The sequence below is a fragment of the Phyllobates terribilis genome, unplaced genomic scaffold (assembly GCF_046119375.1).
Source record: "Phyllobates terribilis strain yellow unplaced genomic scaffold, ASM4611937v1 Scaffold_5__5_contigs__length_657084704, whole genome shotgun sequence".
Taxonomy (NCBI): Eukaryota; Metazoa; Chordata; class Amphibia; order Anura; family Dendrobatidae; genus Phyllobates; species Phyllobates terribilis.
Window position 1 is genome coordinate 294,045,926 of NW_027362765.1, and position 21,079 is coordinate 294,067,004.

The window sequence follows — 21,079 nt, forward strand, 5'->3', positions numbered from 1 at the left end:
TATATGGAGGCTATGTGGGGCTCACAGAGTGTATATGGAGGCTATATAGGGCTCATACTGTATATATGGAGGCTATTTGAGGCTCTCAGTGTATACAGTACAGACCAAAAGTTTGGACACACCTTTTCATTTAAAGATTTTTCTGTATTTTCATGACTATGAAAATTGTACATTCACACTGAAGGCATCAAAACTATGAATTAACACATGGGGAATTATATACTTAACAAAAAAGTGTGAAACAACTGAAAATATGTCTTATATTCTAGGTTCTTCAAAGTAGCCACCTTTTGCTGTGATGACTGCTTTGCACACTCTTGGCATTCTCTTGATGAGCTTCAAGAAGTAGTCATCGGAAATGGTTTTCATTTCAAAGGTGTGCCCTGTCAGGTTTAATAAGTGGGATTTCTTGCCTTATAAATGGGGTTGGGACCATCAGTTGTGTTGTGCAGAAGTCAGGTGGATACACAGCTGATAGTCCTACTGAATAGAATTTGTATTATGGCAAGAAAAAAGCAGCTAAGTAAAGAAAAACGAGTGGCCATCATTACTTTAAGAAATGAAGGTCATTCAGTCCGAAAAATTGGGCAAACTTTGAAAAACGTTGAAAGTGTCCCCAAGTGCAGTTGCAAAAACCATCAAGCGCTACAAAGAAACTGGCTCACATGAGGACCGCCCCAGGAAAGGAAGACCAAGAGTCACCTCTGCTTCTGAGGATAAGTTTATCCGAGTCACCAGCCTTAGAAATCGCAGGTTAACAGCAGCTCAGATTAGAGACCAGGTCAATGCCACACAGAGTTCTAGCACCAGACACATCTCTACAACAACTGTTAAGAGGAGACTTTGTGCAGCAGGCCTTCATGGTAAAATAGCTGCTAGGAAACCACTGCTAAGGACATGCAACAAGCAGAATAGACTTGTTTGGGCTAAAGAACACAAGGAATGGACATTAGACCAGTGGAAATCTGTGCTTTGGTCTGATGAGTCCAAATTTGAGATCTTTGGTTCCAACCACCGTGTCTTTGTGCGACGCAGAAAAGGTGAACGGATGGACTCTACATGCATGGTTCCCACCGTGAAGCATGGAGGAGGAGGTGTGATGGTGTGGGGGTGCTTTGCTGGTGACACTGTTGGGGATTTATTCAAAATTGAAGGCATACTGAACCAGCATGGCTACCACAGCATCTTGCAGTGGCATGTTATTCCATTCGGTTTGCGTTTAGTTGGACCATCATTTATTTTTCAACAGGACAATGACCCCAATCACACCTCCAGGCTGCGTAAGGGCTATTTGACCAAGAAGGAGAGTGATGGGGTGCTACGCCAGATGACCTGGCCTCCACAGTCACCAGACCTGAACCCAGTCGAGATGGTTTGGGGTGAGCTGGACCGCAGAGTGAAGGCAAAAGGGCCAACAAGTGCTAAACATCTCTGGGAACTCCTTCAAGATTGTTGGAAGACCATTTCCGGTGACTACCTCTTGAAGCTCATCAAGAGAATGCCAAGAGTGTGCAAAGCAGTCATCAAAGCAAAAAGTGGCGACTTTGAAGAACCTAGAATATAAGACATATTTTCAATTGTTTCACACTTTTTTTGTTAAGTATATAATTCCACATGTGTTAATTCCTAGTTTTGATGCCTTTTGGTCTGTACTGTATATGAATGCTATGTGGGGGCTCACAGTGTATATATGGAGGCTATGTGGGGCTCACAGTGTATATATGGAGGCTATGTGGGGCTCACAGTGTATATATGTAGGCTATGTGGAGCTCACAGTATATATATGGAGGCTACATGGGGCTAATACTGTATATATGGAGGCTATGTGGGGCTCATACTGTTTATATGGAGGCTATGTGGGGCTCATACTGTATATATGAATGCTATGTGGGGGCTCACACTGTATACATGAAGGCTATGTAGGGGCTCACCCTGTATATATGAAGGCAATGTGGAGGCTCATACTGTATATATGGAGGCTTTGTGGGGCTCACAGTGTATATATGGAGGCTATGTGGGACTCATAGTGTATATATATATGGAGGCTATGTGGGGCTCACAGTGTATATATGAATGCTATGTGGAGCTCACAGTGTATATATGGAGGCTATGTTGGGCTAATACTGTATATATAGGCTATGTGGGGCTCATACTGTTTATATGGAGGCTATGTGGGGCTCACACTGTATATATGGAGGCTATGTAGGGGCTGACACTGTATACATGGAGGCAATGTGGAGGCTCATATTATATATAGAGGCTATGTGGGGCTCACTGTGTATATATGGAGGGGATGTGGGGCTCATACTATTTATATGGAAGCTATGTGGGGCGCATACTGTATATATGGAGGCTATTTGAGGCTCTCAGTGTATATATGGAGGCTATGTGAGGGCTCATACTGTGTCCTAGAGGCTATATGGGAGGCACATACTGTATATTGGAGGCTATGTGGGGGGCTCATACTGTATATAGTGAAGCTATGTGGGGCACTACTCAGGTCTACTCAGGTCTCTTCATCAGGCATAGACTTGAGTAGTCTCGAAGGCATGCTATTTTTTGCCATCTTTTCAGTTAGCCAATAAAAGGTATCAACCACCGAGGACTCTCAAATGTTAATATTTTTCTATCAAATTAGATAGGCACTGGTAGATATAGCTATACAAGTGCATGCTTGCATGTAGAGTACGTTCCTGGTAGTTGACTTGAGAGAGGTTCAGGAAATTAGTGTTTTGCATCATTGGTACACTGGTATATTTGTTTGAGCACTGTTTGATCAGTAATCTGTGACCACTTCTATTTGATTTTATAGAATCCCCGTTCACATCCCCATTTTTCTATTCTTGAACAGATAGGAACACTGAAATGAGAACGTCAGAACTGACTGAGTCATCACATGAGGGACAACAATGGCACTTTTCTATAATGGGCTCCATCAAGTTTCCACCAAAGTTTTCATCATTTTAAGGGAAAAAAATATAACTGCAAGCTGCGCTATTTTACCTACATTTCTAATGTAGATATGAATGCAGCCTAAGTCCACACATGGCTGTGGGGTGTATTATTTGCATTGTATGATGCGTATTTATACATTTCACTGGATGCGGATGAGGTTTTGACAACTTTGTGCTCAAGTCCTGTACATGTTTGCACCCCAATTCTGATTTTGCTCTTTCTTAACACAATATAGTGCACACTTGTGTGAGAATTTCTGCAATAAAACTATTGTGATGACACTAGTATTTGGACTACACCTCCTCATTGGTATAATAGTAAGGAATAGCTGTGAGGTGACTTTGGTGTCAAAAGAACCTGTTTGGAGCATAACTCTGAATCAATTAAAGAACACTCCCATCAAAATTGTAACCTACTAATATATTGTAATCATCATATTATATAGCACTGTGTACTTACAATTGCTCATTTTTCCTTTCTACCCAGTTAATTCTTAAAAACTGACTAGCTGAATCCTTCTAAGCTCTATGTAGAAACAGGAGGTCAATTTTCCCTGCACTAGTCATGAGTCACTACTAAAGTTCCTGGCAGGGGAGAGGAGAGAGCAGCTGGGTCAGGAGTTGAAAAGGGAATTATTTTTACAGGGAAAAGAGACTTCCTGTTTCTACATAGAGCAAAGAGAAGAATATACTGCATAGAAAGGCAAAATGAGCAATTGTAAGTACACAGTGCTATATAATATGATGATGGCAATATATTAAGAGGATAAAAACTTTGATGGAAGGAGTGATTCTTTAAGGCCATCATAGGAGTCACTGACACTCAGGCTGAGAGTGCAGATCATGAAGGTCTAACTATGTTTCCTCTCACAAACTTAAAGGGGTTGTCTGGTACTTTATATTGATGGCCTATCCTAAGGATACGTCTTCGATATCAGAATGGTGGGGGTACGACAGCACCCTTCCACGATCAGCTGTTCTCGGTTCCGACAGCAGCCAGATGTGATCGGTTGTGGAGTGGAACTACACAGCTCCGTCAGCTGTATAGTTGCCGTGGCTGGGCACTGCACATCTGACTCCTTTTCATTTAAATAGAAATAGATCTGCAGTAATCTGAAAATACTGATTTTGTTGGCAAGGAGATCAACAAGTATCTTCTGGCATCTACAGACTGTCTATACTCTCAGATCACAGGCACTCGCTCACTGCAAAGTAAATAAATTGTACGACAATATTTTAGTATTTCAGATGTATATCTTTTCATTTTTTATTTCAGGACCGAGAGCTGAGACCAGAGGAGATTGAAGGTAGTAGGTCTAATTGTTCTCTGTAAATATCTTTATCAACTATATACCTTGTGTCCAGACGAATATAGTAAATTCTTTGGCAAGTCTTGCTCTCCATTCTTACTCTCTACATTCTCATTGTAATACATAATTTTGCAATGAACATCATCTACTACAAACATATAACTTCTGAAGAACATAAAAATTATGTGCCTTCTTCATGTACATTAACCAGATAGGTATAATGAGGATTCTAGACAATACTGCTGGAAGCTAATTTATACATATACATCCAAAAGGCCCCCATACATACAGTGGGGAAAATAAGTATTTGATACACTGCCGATTTTGCAAGTTTTCCCACCTACAAAGAATGGAAAGGTCTGTAATTTTTATCTTAGGTACACTTCAACTGTGAAAGACAGAATCTAAAAAAAAAATCCTGAAAATCACATTGTATGATTTTTACATAATTAATTAGCATTTTATTGTATGAAATAAGTATTTGATACAATAAAAAAACAGAACGTAATATTTGGTACAGAAACCTTTGTTTGCAATTACAGATGTCAGATGTTTCCTCTAGTTCTTGACCAAGTTTGCACACAGGGATTTTGGCCCACTTCTCCATACAGATCTTCTCCAGATCTTTCAGGTTTTGGAGCTGTCGCTGGGCAATATTGAGTTTCAGCTTCCTCCAAAGATTTTCTATTGGGTTTAGGTCTGGAGACTGGCTAGGCCACTCCAGGATCTTCAAATGCTTCTTACGCAGCCACTTCTTAGTTACCCTGGCTGTGTGTTTCAGATCATTGTCATGCTGGAAGACCCAGCCACGACCCATCTCCAATGCTCTTACTGAGGGAAGTAGGTTGTTGGGCAAAATGTCGCGATACACGACCCCATCCATCCTCCCTTCAATACGGTGCAGTCGTCCTGTCCCCTTTTCAGATAAGTACCCACAAAGTATGATGTTTCCCCCACCATGCTTCACGGTTGGGATGGTGTTCTTGGGGTTGTACTCATTCTTTTTCTTCCTCCAAACACTGCAAGTGGAGTTGATATTAAAAAGGTGTATTTTGGTCTCATCTGACCACATGACCTATTCCCATGCCTCCTCTAGATCATCCATATGGTCATTGGCAAACTTCAAACAGGCCTGGACATGTGCTGACATGAGCAGGGGGACCTAGCGTGCCCTGCAGGATTTTAATCCATGACGTCGTAGTGTGTTACTAATGGCAATGTTTGGGACTGTGGTCCCAGCTCTCTTCAGGTCATTGACCAGGTTCTCCTGTGTAGTTCTGGGCTGATTCTTGACCATTCTCAGAATCATCCTTACCCCACAAGATGAGATCTAGCATGGTGCTCCAGACCGAGGATGCTTGACAGTCATCTTGTGTTTCTTCCATTTTCTAATAATTGTGCCAAGAGTTGTTGCCTTCTCACCAAGCTGCTTACCTATTGTCCTGTAGCCCATCCCAGCCTTGTGCAAATCTACAATTTTGTACCTGGTGTCCTTAGACAGTGCTTTGGTCTTGGCCATGGTGGAGAGTTTGGAGTGTGATTGATTGTGTGGAGAAGTGTCTTTTATACAGCTAACAAGTTCAAACGGGTGCAATTAATACAGGTAATGAGTGCAGAGTAGGAGGGCTTCTTAAGGAAAAAGTAACAGGTCTGTGAGAGCCAGAATTCTTGCTGGTTGGTAGGTGATCAAATACTTATTTCATGCAATAAAATGCAATTTAATTATTTAAAAATCATACAATGTGATTTTCTGTTTTTTTAGTTGTATATTCTGTCTCTCACAGTTAAAGTGTACCTATAATAACAATTACAGACCTCTCCATTCTTTGTAGGTGGGAAAACTTGCAAAATCGGCAGTGTATCAAATACTTATTTTCCCCACTGTATTAGGGTATGTGCCCACGATCAGGAGCTGCTGCTTGCTTGAAGCTGCATGTCTATGCATTGTCAAACCCGCAGTGGCCAGATGTTCCAGCATAGTTGATGGGATTTCTAGAAATCCCATATCCACTATGTGTCTCTGTGCACCTGGGGATAACCCTCGGAAACTGACATGCGGCGTGTCTTTCAGACCCGCAGCATGTCAATTTCTCTAGCGGGATCGCATGTGGACTTTCCCCATAGACTAACATCAATAAGGAAAGTCCACATGTGAAAAAAAAAATTGCAGCGCTCATTTGCATAAAATGATGCTGGAAGCCGCGTGGCTTTTCCACAGAGTCGGGGCCGTACGCAGCTCCTGACCATGGGCACATAGCCTTAGACTAATAATAGCAGAAGCCGCCAATATTGCAGTCTAATCTTTATAGGGGCGCCGTCTGACTGATAGTCAGGAGAGATGTCAATTTCTCTTGTCCGATTTCGGACTGCCGATCGCATTGTTCTTCTGGAGATAAGCCGCTGACCGATGTGCGGTCCGGCAGCCTTCTCACAGGGAACACATGAGTGCTTAGCCGAATTAGTGCTGCTGTGTATGGGAGAGTCACTAAGATGGCTGTCAGCTGAACCATCATTCGGACGACAGCCATCTAATGGGTGTGGACAGCTTTACACTCTCTAGGTGTGTGACGTGCTCAACGAGCACAGACCTGTGGCATAATGGGACCTGTATTTTCAGGACTCTCATTCATATTAAATTGATTGTTCAGCACTGTAAACATTAGTGACAACACATAACTGGTTCCAGGTTCCAGATACTTTCACACAAATACATATCATTTTCAGATGTAATAGATGCGTTCCGGGATGGTCTTCTTTACACATCTCCTTATAGGTACTATTCCATTATAGCAAATGTACTTTCCTTTTATGCTTAAATGTAATAATCATAGTGTGTGTTCTCCTCAGAGCTGAGAGAAGCATTTAAGGAATTTGATCGTGACAAAGATGGTTTCATTGGATACAAGGAGTTGGGCGAGTGCATGAGAACCATGGGATATATGCCTACAGAAATGGAGCTCATTGAACTCTCTCAGAAAATCAGTTAGTGGTGCCTTTTTTGATTTTACCCTTTCTCTGACTGCTGACCCTCTACAAATGTCCAGAACCTTCCTAACTCTTCAAAAAAATCTGCAAATGCTAAATCCAGGGGGAGGAGGGAGATGTAGCTGCAGCCTCTGCATAAAGGTGGAAATGCACAAAGGCTTAGCCCTCTTGCCTCTCCCTAGGACAAATGAATCAGGATCGGACAGTTTAAATTTAAGTGTTTGGACCTTTGGTTCTCCCCGGAGATAAGACGCTGCCAGACTCTGCTTCTCTCCACTGAGTGTCCATGTAAATGAGAATCACATTAAATAGCTCATAGTTACCATAAATGTATCCTGAGTCAACAGCTATCTCAGGTCTATATTCACCTTAAAGGCAAAACCTAAGATAAAAACAAAATGAGAAAATACTCTGCAGTAAGTAAATAAATCAAAAGTAATAGTAAATGTAAATAACAACAGGTACTTAGTTGACACTGTTTTGATCAAACAGGTGAGTGGCTACCCCATACTTTTTGGGCAGGGCATTTTTTCCTCCTGCTCTGCCCCTATCTACATTGAGGTCTGATGACACTGAGTTTAATATTAGAGATAGGAGCGTCCCGATTGGGTACGCCTTGTTGTGGTGGGATTGCTTTTACTTTTTTTTTTTAGCGAAACAATGTCAACTAAGCAGCCTATGTTATTTACTACTACTTTTTATTAATTTACTTACTGCAAGGTATTTGCTCATTTGGTTTTTATCTTAGGTTTTGTCTGTTAGGTGGCCACAGTGTGAACATGTACCCAGGCGTTGCACTTATACCAACATATGTTCTGGCTCATTTCTTTCATTTAATCACCTTAAAGTGTTATTCCCAAAATAAAAATGTTATGGGCTCACCTGGTGGGGTGGATTTTGTAAGCCATAAGTTAAGATAAGCCGCATGGACTGAGGGCAATGATGCAGCGGAAAAGAACAGCAGGACATAAGTGAAAATCAGGACAGCAGGGTGGGCAAGCAAAGATGAAAGCACTAGATGCTCCTGAAGAGCAGTCAAATACAAGGTAAATAGCACAGACTTATATGCAATCAGGAACTTGAAGCAGGCACATGGGTAATAGCGAGATGTATATGAAATCAGAAACTTGTAGCAAGGATATGGTTAATAGCAGAAACACATCTGCAATTAGGCATCTTGGTAGCAAAAATGAGGTATATGCAGCTTGATCTAGCAGATAGCAGTAGCAACAGGGTTTACTGGGTTGAGCTCCGAAGTAGTAGGTGACTGCTGGAATTAGACAAGAGTTTGCAGAGAAAATGATTAAACACCCGGCTGGAACTGTTAAATGCTTGATGAGGCAAACTCCTGAGAAGCTCACCGTTGAAGTGAGCTATACTTCATGAATACTCAGGCACACATGGGTATCTAAGCTAGACTTAAAGTGCGTTGGGTGATGAGATCAGAGATGTTTGCTGGGTTACCAGAGTAACATGGCATGGACTAGTTCAGACGGAGTTGGCCATAGGAGAAAGTAGCAAGGCACAGGAGCTATGACAGAAAAATAGGATACTTTGCATGAAACCTCCTTAATAAGATTCGAGCATTAATATTCTTATTAGGAACCCAACATCTTTCTTTGGAACTGTATCCCTTCTAGACTATCAAACAGAAAAGATTCCCATCAACCTTCTTACAGAATTTGGTTGCCCTCATACTACATGTCAGAGGCAGAAACAGGAGATGTCTTGACTGTTTTAACTGTAGAAAATTTGTTGAGAACCTGAGTACCTACTAAGGCGATATGAAAAGCATTGGAAATTTTTAACATGGAAGGCAGAAAGTGACTGAATTCCTATACTGAATAATCTGGAATGGACTGATGAATTTAGAAGAAAGCATCTTACTACAAGTCTTTAAACTGATCTTTTTGGTGAAAAGCCAGACATTATCACCAGGAACGATGTTGGGAACTGATTAATGGTGTTTCTCAAGACTCTACTTTGCTTTAGCTTTGCTGCTGCCAAATTGGATTGCATCTCAGTCCTAGATGTCATGAAGGTCCTGAGAGACACTGTTTACATCAGGGAGTTTACTTTATGATGCAATTGGCAGAGTAAGATGAGACTCTCGACCATATACAGCGTCAAAGTGAGATTTCCCAGAAGACTCAGAAACTGAATTTTTGTGGTCAAACTCAGCCCAATGCGGGAAATCTGGCAAATTTTCTTGTTCTGAATTAAAGAAAAATTGTAACTATTGATCCATAAACTGATTAAGTTGCTCAGTTTGACCATTACTTTGGCGGTGATATGGACTGGAAACGTCTAGGAAAAGTTTTTAGATTCTTGCAGACCGCTTTTCAGAACTTGGAAACAAATTGCACGCCATACCCTACATGAGTTGTAAGACTGGGGAACCAAAAAATTTATTTGAAAAATACTTGGACCATCTGTGGCAGATGGAAGACCAGGTAATGGAACAAAAGAAGATATCTTAGAGAAACGGCCCATAAAGACCCTGATACTAGTCAACCCTTGCGCCTCAGTAAGATTTGTAGCCAAATTCATTGAAATTTCAGCTCAAGGTTCTGGTGAAATAGGTAGAGGCTCTAGATGACCAAGAAGCACTTGATATGAAGATTTGAACTGTGCATTCCGAGGATAAGATTCCAAAAACTCCTTTATATTTTGTGTCTATTCAGGCCACCAATAGAGATATTGAAGGAGTTCCACACTTCATTTAACTCTTGGTTGACCAGAGGAAAGAGAAAAATGGGCCAAAGTTAAGACCTTCCAGCAGAATGTTTTTGATGTTAGAGAACATCCTTTAAGTGGAGAATTGGTAAAAAAAAAACTAGAAACAAGAATGCATTCGGTGACAGCAAAGCCTAGGAATCTTTGGGGAGCTTTAAAGGGGTGTTTCATTAAAAGTCAATCCGCAACTATATAAAAAACAAACCGAGCTGTGTTCACATTCCCCTGTGTCCACCAGCAAGTCTCACCGCTGCAGCTGACGTCTCGCTTTGGCTGCGTCACGTCAACAGTTTAGCAGCCAATTATTGAGTTCATTGGCCCTGAGCGGGGCATTCTCATGTAGACGGAAAACTCCCGCTCACAGCTGCTGAGTTCACTGATTATAATACATACAAACCCCTCAGACCTTAGTCATAGGGGTAGGAAACCAGTGCAAAGACCATGCCACCAATAATAAATAAAATCACTGTTTATTTAGACATTTTCTAAAATCAAAACATGACATATATAAAAAATCAAGAGTACATCAAGGATACGCACTGAGCTATGAATCTATTCTAGCAAAATATACCTTTTGGCAGAGCAGTACCACACAAGCAAATATATCCCAATCATAGATGATCAGAATTATTAATGTATTGATATTTCAATTCTATGACAGTTTAAAGTGCGTGCAGTGCTTTACTACCAATATAACACAGGAATAGTGACATACCACTGGGGTTTTAGCACATTTGGACTAAATTTAATAACAGTGCAGAGTGTATATATGTAATAGTAGAGGTATATGTCACCCTAACCGCATGTCACTCTCTATACATGTCAATGCTGCTGCATTGAGATTAGTAATATATGTCCTGATCTCAGAGTGGGTAGCCCCAGGGATTTCAGAGCAGAAATTCCAAAATTATATGTAACCCATTGGGGTATGATTATCATAAACAAGACTCATCAATAGATCAGTCACCATATCCACAGTAATCACATATCGTGCAGTCCCTATACAAGCGGTACCTTTGTGCTATAAATAATAATATTATTGGAACAAAATATCAAGGGTCCATATGCATCTAGAGAAGAGTACATCAACTAACCAGTGCCATCCAGAGAACCAACATGCGATTCACCCTGCTTCCTCATGGGGTGTGTCTGAGGTTTTCTACCCCTATGACTAAGGTCTGAGGGGTTGGTGCGCATCATAATTGAATTGGGTGCATCCCGAATTATATATATATATATATAGTTTTATTTATTGAATGTTGATGGTGAGTTCACTGATTGGCTGCCATGTTGTCGACATGAAATCAGCGCAAGTGGACCTGGGAAAAGTGATTACAGCGCAGTTTGTTTCTTCATAATGCCTACAATCGGGGATAAACTTTTAATCAAAGGGAACAGCCCCTTTAAGAACAACAGGTTGTCGGTAATCCAGAATAGTCTAAACTTCTCTGGGTCCATACGCAGACCACCAGAAGAGATGATAAATCTGAGAAATATCAATTTATGATGCGCGAAGAGGCACTGAATGGGGTACAGGCCAAGCATATGCACATCGGTTCTATTGAAGACAGGGTTCCAGTGTCCGAATTTTGGAATTGCTGGGGGTTCCAGAAGTTGGACCAACAAACAGCAACTTATTTGTTACTTTGGGAATAGTCTTTTAATTTTGGGGAGGGATAGAAGAGGGGGAGACATCTGATGGTCATGGAAGCAAATCAATGACCACACTGCAGACAATACTATGAATGATGCACAATCACATACAGAATAAAGGGATTGATGGGGGTTGTAGTCACACAAATAACTTTAAACTGACAAAAGTAATAATAAATTAAAAATCTATGAAAATGAACAAATGAAAGTCAGACATTGCTTTCCAACCCTGCTTCCACAGAATTTAAAAAAAAAATTAAACTCATGAAATAGGCCTGGACAGAAATGATGGTTCTTCTTAACTTAATATTTTGTTGAACAACCTTTTGAGGCAATCACTGCAATCAAACGATTCCTGTAACTGTCAATGAGACTTCTGTACCTCTCGACAGGTATTTTGGCCCACTCCTCATGAGCAAACTGCTCCAGTTGTCTCGTGTGTGAAGGTTGCCTCTTCCAGACGGCATGTTTCAGCTCTTTCCAAAGTTGCTCAATATGATTTAGCTCAGGGCTCATAGAAGCCATTTCAGAATAATCCAATGTTTTCCTCTTAGCCATTCTTGGGTGTTTTTAGCTGTGTGTTTTGGGTCATTATCCTGTTGCAAGACCCATGGCCTGCGACTGAGACCAAGCTTTCTGACACTGGGCAGCACATTTCTCTCTAGAATCCCTTGATAGTCTTGAGATTTCATTGTACCCTGCACAGATTCAAGACACCCTGTGCCAGATACAGCAAAGCAGCCCCAGAACATAACAGAGCCTCCTCCATGTTTCACAGTAGGGACAGTGTTCTTTTCTTGATATGCTTCATTTTTCCGTCTGTGAACATAGAGCTGATGTGCCTTGCCAAAAACTTCCATTTTTGTCTCATCTGTCCATAGGACATTCTCCCAGAAGCTTTGTGGCTTGTCAACATGTAGTTTGGCAAATTCCAGTTTGGCTTTTTTATGATTTTTTTTCAACAATGGTGTTCTCCTTGGTCGTCTCCCATAAAGTCCACTTTGGATCAAACAACGACGGATGGTGCGATCTGACACTGATGTTCCTTGAGCTTGAAGTTCACCATTAATCTCTTTAGAAGTTATCCTGGGCTCTTTGTTACCATTCGTATTATCCATCTCTTTGATTTGTCATAAATTTTCCTCCTGCGGCCACGTCCAGGGAGGTTGGCTACAGTCCCATAGATCTTAAATTTCTAAATAATATGTGCAACTGTAGTCACAGGAACATCAAGCTGCTTGGAGATGGTCTTATAACCTTTACCTTTAACATGCTTGTCTATAATTTTCTTTCTAATCTCCTGAGACAACTCTTTCCTTTGCTTCCTCTGGTCCATGTTGAGTGTGGTACACACCATGTCACCAAACAGCACAATGAGTATCTGTAGCCCTACATACAGGCCCACTGACTGATTACAAGATTGTAGACACCTGTGATGCTAATTAGTGGACACAACTTGATTTAACATGTCCCTTTTGTCACATTATGTTCAGGGCTACCATCATTTCTGTCCAGGCCTATTTCACGAGTTTAATTTTTTTTTTAATTCTGTGGACGCAGGGTTGAAAAGCAATGACTGACTTTCATTTGTTCATTTTCATAGATTTTTAATTTATTATTACTTTTGTCAGATTCAAGTCATTTCTATGACCATTGTGGGTTTTTCTTTCATCAAACGAGGGTTACCAACAATTTTGACCACGTGTGTAATGTAATTAAAAATTATCTTCAGAGTAAATAAGAATAAGGAGTCCTGGAAGTGATGATACTGCCCCACAGAGCCCTGATCTCACATCATCCAGTCTGTGTGCAATTACATGAAAAGACAGAAGGATTTGCACAAGCCTAGCACCACAGAAGACCTGTGGTTAGTTTTCCAAGACATTTGGAACAACCTCCCAGCTGAGTTCCTTCAAAAACTATGTTCAATTGTATCTAGAAGAATTGATGCTGTTTTGGAGGCTAATAATGGTCACTCCAAATATTAATTTGATTTAGGTTTCTCTTTTGGTCATTCACTTCGCAATTTATTAGTTGATAAAAATAATCTATTAACCCTTTTATATATGAAAGCTTTCTTACTCTGCAGAATTATTTTCACACCTGCCTAAAACTTTTACACAGTACTGTATATATTTAAACATTTTAATCTTTTACATTTCATTTATTCTAAATTTCCTGTCTGTAGAGCTACTGTCACGCAAGGTGTGGGAAAGACTAAGTGCAACATGAAGGAAAGAGGGGGAGGAATCCTAAACACTAGAGAAAGGGAGAGTGGAGACCCCTAGGCATATCTAATAACATCCTGCCTACCCTACCGTCCCTATATAGGTTCCACACCTATCGCTGAGCAGGACCCTAAACCCTGTATGTCCTTAGAACTTGGCCCTAGATAGGGAGGGGGAGGGGTGAGCACTGGTCAGGCCCCACTACAAACTAAAGACAACAAGGTAAACAAACAAAGGGGATTAACTTAGCTTGAGCAGACACCAGAGGAGTAACGTCAACTGTCCTCAAATGGCACCAGAGAAGAGGCCAGCCAACAGCTAGTGCTCCAAGCACACACAAAGGTACAAAAAAGTATCACCGGCAATTGCCTGGAGCAAACTGAGGGTTTTTAACTCCCATGCAAGGGTGTGTCAATCAGCAGCAGGAGGGAGGTTGTTGCTGGGTCTTAAAGGAAGAAGGATTAAGAAGGTGTCTGCAATGCCAAGCGCAGTGACCTTCTACAGCCAGATCCAGAGTGACTGTCTATTACACCTGACACAGCCATGACAGCTACAGTTTTCTGTTTTTCTGGCAAAAGAGATTTTGGCGCTCCATACAAGATCAATGATATAGTTTAGTTGAGGTCTCTTACTACCCTGTCAGTAAGACATTTGTTTAAACAAATATGTTCTTTTGCCCTTAGCAGGGGGAAAAGTTGACTTTGAAGACTTTGTAGAGCTGATGGGACCTAAACTTCTTGCAGAAACAGCTGATATGATTGGAGTGAAGGAGCTGAGAGATGCTTTTAAAGAGGTACGATATAAGGACTGCTATATCCGGATGAGGTTTTGAGAACCACGTCTTCATGAACTTTACACTAAGAAAACTGTCTGTAAATTCTGTGGGTGTGTGCAAAGTATGTCACATTCTATATGGGCTCCCAGACTGGTCATGAGAATCACTAAAGAGGTATTATATGATTGAGAACCAGTCTATCAAATTATTCATATTACATAGGTGAGAGATGATGGATAGGTTAAGGTAAGGTAATCATACACTATCTCCTTAAAGGTTTTGTACATTAAAAAAATGGCACAATGTTAGGAATTGGTCAAAAGTAACAAAAAAGCATTAACTACCCTCGTATGCTGGCCTCAGTAGTCTCATGCTGTCTACCTTGGCATGAACACAGGGACCACTAATTGGCGGCATTGGTCATGTGTTGTAGACATAAAATCACCCCGCAGACCTGCGTTTTCTTTCCCATCGCTTCCTGCGATGTGATCGTGAGATGCCGATGCGCTACTATGGCAGTGTACTAGAGTATTGAAGTGGATTGTACTAGCAATCAAACGATTTCAGATTCAAGTCTCCTAGTTTTTGAAAAATATAAAAACAAAAAGTTCAAATCAATCACTTTTTCCCAATCTATAAATTAAGAAATTAAATTAGAAAATAAACATATTTGGTAGCATTGCTTATGTAAATGTCTGCTATTTCAATACAGTAAATGTCAAATGGAAATAAAATTAAAAAGACGGCAATGTGAGTTTTTCGTTATCTTGCCTCCTGAAAAAAAAAAGAATAAAATTTGATCAAAAAATGATATTTAGCTCATAATGGTACAAACACAAAAATTCCAGCTCGGCACGTAAAAAACAAAACGTAATTTTTCAATAGATGAAAAATAAAAAGTTATGGGCCTTCGTAACTGGCGACACAAACCACTTGAAAGCTATGTGTACACCTTAAGTATGCCAGAGCAAAAGCTAATCTTACAGAGCAACTCTCTGTGCTGGCTGATAGACCTCTTTGACCTCCATATGTAATAATATTATAATTAGGGCATATGGAGGTAAATTTAGGCACTTATTCTGGCCAATGGAAAAGGTTCTTCTGGTAACATAAAATGGAACATGGTAAATGAGATAACAGTCATAAAAAATGTCTTAAGACGGTCTAATTAGAGTCAGCCTCTCCTTAATATATGTATTCTGTTTGATTTTTCAATCCTTTGGCAGACGTAGTATTATGTTTTCTGTACTATTATTTATGACACAGCTAATAGCACATTTTTATCAAAACTAGTTTGACTCGAATGGTGATGGCAGAATCAGCACTCGGGAACTACGTGAGGCTATGAAGAAACTCCTTGGTCAACAACTGGGCCCCCGTGAAGTTGATGAAATCCTGAGAGATGTGGATGTGAATGGGGATGGACTTGTAGACTTTGAAGGTAGAATGATGTATCTACTTAATCTGAAGATAGTTTCTAATATTAAGATAATTTTTAACATTTGTGGTACAATCCTTGGAATTTCAAGATCATCGGATTTGAATAGTCATTATATTAACAGCAAGTGATAAATGTAATCAGTTTCAAAGTCAACCTGGCATCACCAGGCTCCTTCAGAGTCTCCATACTGATGTTGAGCAAAGTAGACAACTGATCCATATAACACGGGGAGGTGGGTGACGGGACCAGAACTGCCAAACTCCAGTGATCCAACACCATCCATAATAACTAGTATTGCAGGTGTGTGCTATCAGAGTCACTATATCTCAACTATGGCTAAGATATTAGAATGCTTAACAAGACCCCTCCACCCCTTCCACTTTCTTAATGAATCATATAACATTTACATATAACATATGTCTTTCTAAACTAGACAACACTAGTCATATTTAATCTCTGTTTTTAAAGAGGATCAGTCACCAGGTTGAAAATGCCCAGTTTTAGCTCCACTGAATGTGCTGGTTTCTGTTTGTTTGTTTTTTACGGTTCCAGGGGTATGGACCTTTTTGCTTACGGTTGTTTTTTGTGGTCTTTATCAAGGGGCATGGCTCATAGGATTTTCTGGGGGCATATCTTAAACGTGCTCTCCATTATCATCCGGTGGCCAGGTTCAAATCTTGATCCAGAAAACTCAGACTATTTGTTTCTTTCTTGTCATCCCTTTGTAATCCATTTTTTACATCAGCAGCTATTAATAATTTACAGACCATTTTCAGTTTTCTATGTTACAGAATTGTAATTTCAATGTATCCGTAAAAAATGTGGCTCCGTATGGCATCTGATTTTTTTTGGTGCACCCATAAACTTGAATAGGTGAGTTTCTTTTCACGCAGATTCGGTCAATGAAAAAAATCACTCATCTCCACTGCCCCATTGAATAACATTGGTCTTAGCGCAGTCTGTTTTTTTACGGACAACACACAAACCAAAAATATGGTCGTGTGAACGTAAGCCCGGTAAGTCATGCCCCCTTGGTAATGACGACAGAAATTAGCAACAAATAAAAAGGTTCTATTCCACTTATAATTGAAGAGATTATCTACTTCAGACATTTCTATTTCATTCTAAGGGTCACCCGCAGTGGGTTAGCCAGGGGTGTAGCCCAGTGGAGGTGATACTTCTGAATGGGTCCCTAACCAGGTAACCATGTTTACAACTGAAGTGGCACACCCTAATTGTGGATATAGTGGAAGATCAGCAGATGACCATGGTGTTATTGAAAATATATCTCTATACAAGGACCAATACTGATATTACCGCCATACAGTGACCATATAGTGGTAGATACTAGTCCTGCAGAACAAAAACAGTGCCCCTCTAAGTGCCCCACATAAGAATGCCCACCGTTGTGCCGCTTACAAAGTAAAATGTCTCTTTTGTGACCTCTGTATGGTAAAATTGCCTCTTAAAAATAATGATGTCCTGTACAATTGCCCTAGAAAACAGTGCCCACATTTTACCCCCCAGAAAATAATAATGCCCTATGTGTCTCTTTGACAGTCACAGTGAGTGCCCCTATAACAATAAGTGCCCTTTTAACATTTAATAATGTCCCTTGAGTCCACCCAAGTACAGTTCCCTATACACAGTATGATAAACCCACAGCTCCCCTATACATAGTATGATAGGCCCATAGCTCCCCTATACACAGTATAATGCTCCCCACACTGTATGACGCCCCACAGTAGCCTCCACACTGTATGATGGCATCACAGTAGCCCCCACACTGTCTGATGGCCCCCACATTGTATGATGGCCCCCTTAGTAGAACCCACTATGTATAATGGCCCCCATAGTAGTCTCCACACTGTATGATGGGCCCCTTAATATTCCCCACACAGTATGATGGCCCCCTTTGCAGGTCCCATTCTGTATGATGGTCGCCACAATAGATGCCACACAGTTTTATGCCCCCACAGTAGCCTCCACACTGTATGATGGTCCTCTTAGTAGCTCCCATGCTGTATGATGGCCCCTTTAGTAGCCCCCACACTGTATGATGCCTTCACTGTAGCCCCTACACTGAAAGAGAGCCCCACATTAGCCCCTACACTTTATGTTGGCTCCCTCAGTAGCCCCCAACCTGTATGATGGCCCCAACAGTAACCCCCACATTGTATGATGGCCTCCACAGTAGTCCCCACACTGTATGATGGCCCCCATAGTAGCCCCCACATTGAATGATAGCACCCTTAGCAGCCCCCAATCTGTATGATGGCCCCCTTAGTAACCCTCACTCTGTATGAAGGTCCCCTTAGTAGCCCCCACTCTGAATAGTGACCCCCTTAGTAGCCCCCACTCTGCATGAAGGCCCCCTTAGTAGCCCCCACTCTGCATGAAGGCCCCCTTAGTAGCCCCCACACTGTGATGGCGCTCAAATAATATTAAATTAAAAAAATAAATATCATACTCTCACCTAACCAAGGTGAGTCCACTGGCAGACAGCAGCAAGACACGGGAGGATGGATGCGGTGATGTCATTGCGCTGGGGCATACACAGACCATCAGAGGCCCATCGTTATGATGTCATCATGTCGCTCCGCCCAGGACCTGCTTTTCTGAAGGCCGCAGGCCTAAGCAACCTGCGGCCTACAGAAGGGAGAGCGGTAGTGCAGACCATGTTTCCTTGCTTTACCACAGAGTTTAACTGTGCACACCGATACAGCTAAGGGCAGCGCTCGCTGTGGGTTTACCCCTCCGAGTCAGGGGCCCAAAGTGAACGCCCCCTCTGCCCCCCTTCCCATCCCGGTAGATATGGTCACTTGCTCTGTGCTTCAGTAAATAAAAGTCATCAGGGTTGGTGTAAGTCACAGAGCAGCCATGGTCAAACCTATAATATAACATGAGCATTGTAATAGAAAACTGTGTATAAGCTGTCAGGAAAACAGCCTGATGACCTAATATCTCGATCTACTAGTCTCTGCTGTCAGGTCTACCAGTTCTCCTATGTGTGCTCTGTACACGATAGGCATAAAAATGCTAACCCCTGGCGACAGATGCAGCTTCTATTGGACTGCTTAATCTTATTCCGATGCTATTTTAACACTTCCCTTTCCAGAGAAAACAGCTTACAGCAGTGATTCTCAACCAGGTTCACTGGAAACCGGTCAGGACTTCCCCAGAAGAAATCAGCAAGAGCTTTCACTTTTACAGTAGAGATGACTAGGGGAATACACAGAAATCATAGGGCTCCATAGCAAAAACGTTATATGGGCTCTGACAAATTAGGACATTCTTACCAAGTTAACAGTCACTGTTATTTCGTAACAGATCTTTATTCGGGTCACTGGTTATTGGGTATTCTGGTTATCGGACATGAGGGGTGGCTCTGTTCATATTTGCCTAAGGGTGCACTTAAAGGGGTTTTCTGGTTTCAGAAAACACCTGTCACTTGTAAACAATGGGTGTGCTGCTGACATTATGCAGAATGTTTGGGGACCAAATGTTTGTCCCATTCAGTTTGCATGAAAGTATTGTGCCAATGATTCCCAGGCCCCAACTGCCCCTACCCCTGTGCAGCATGCAAAAGATTTGTCATCAGGTAACTTGCCCTGCTGATGAATCTGGCTTTGGCTAAAATGGTAGGTTGGACCCACCTTTGTTTCCTGACCTATTTGTAATTAGAAATGAGATTTCTTTTTTTTCAATTAAAGGGGTTGTCCAGTACTTTATATTACCCCCCCCCCCCAATGTATCCCCCCATAGCCCCTAAGGATTTTTGTAAATACCTTACATTGCAGATACTGCCTGTAAGCGGCGCTATCACTGGCCGCTCACAGGCATCACGTGACCCCCGTCTGCAGCCGGCTCTGACATCCACTGACGTCACGACAAGTGCTGGCAGCAGCCGGGTGTCTCTGTCTTCCTGGTTCCATGGTGGATGCCATGCTGTGGGCGGGGTTACCCCCCGCGTCACACCCGGCATCCACCGCGCGCTCTGCCTCTCTTCATTCATTGGGAAAGCACGCGGTCGATGCTGGGTGTGACGCGGGGGGTAACCCCGCCCACAGCCCAGCAGCCACCGCGGGGACCCCAGCGCTGAGTCACGCCTCACTTGTCGTGACGTCAGTGGGGGGTCACGTGATGCCTGTGAGCGGCCAGTGATAGTGCCGCTCACAGGCATTATCTGCAACGTAAGCTAATTACAAAAATCCTTAGGGGCCCCGGAGGATACATTGGGGGGGGGGGGGGGATTTAAAGTACTGGACAACTCCCTTAAATAATTGCCCACTTTTTCCTGATTTATATATCACAAAATGAGGTACCGTTTGATAAGTAGATGCTCAGAGCCGAGGACAGCTGGGCAGCAGTCACGTTGTTGGCTTCTATGATACATCGGATGAGAAATGGATTTAAGGCTCCAAAAATGTTCTTGACATGGGGACAGACAAAGATGGATTAAGATCTGATACATGTTCACACAACTCTTTTTTGATAGGGGTGTCTGATATTTTTCATGGCAAGAATGACAGCAGTCTGAATATAAGTCAATGAGATCTTTGAGGCTTCATTAAAAGTAAACTGTCAAGAAAAAAAAATAGTATTTACCATAATGGTAATCTGCAAGGAAATGCCATTTGGTACATGTGCAATAGCCAATTTGGAAGTGAGGTTACAGGGAGAAAATGAAGTCATATTCTCCCACAAGCCACTGGCTTCCAGTTATCAGGGCAGTGAGAGTGATTACCGTGCCCTCACTGTATACTGAGCAATGACTATTTACTGCCCCGATGACTCCAAATGAGCGGCTGCGGGAAGAGCGCCTCCAATTAGACAAGTTTAAAATGGTAATTACTAGATTACCAAAATGGCTGCAGGTAAATATCATTATTTACTGACAGGTTGCCTTTAAGAACTTTTCAAGAAAAAAACTAGTTTAATAAAGCTATCATGGTGCAAGTGTAATGCTTTGTCTTTAGCTTTAAATCAAATGTTAT

General features: G+C 41.7%; 1 protein-coding gene across 1 annotated transcript in view; it reads left to right on the forward strand.

The window, feature by feature from the left end:
- CABP2 (calcium binding protein 2) overlaps positions 1–19,298 on the forward strand; it is a 75,514-nt gene extending 56,216 nt beyond the window's left edge. Inside the window, exons 2-6 of the mRNA XM_073681600.1 lie at positions 4,231–4,261; positions 7,112–7,246; positions 14,550–14,659; positions 15,935–16,082; positions 19,201–19,298. Coding sequence (XP_073537701.1) covers positions 4,231–4,261; positions 7,112–7,246; positions 14,550–14,659; positions 15,935–16,082; positions 19,201–19,298 — 522 coding nt within the window. The remainder of the gene's footprint in view (positions 1–4,230; positions 4,262–7,111; positions 7,247–14,549; positions 14,660–15,934; positions 16,083–19,200) is intronic.
- The last annotated feature ends 1,781 nt before the right edge of the window (positions 19,299–21,079 follow it).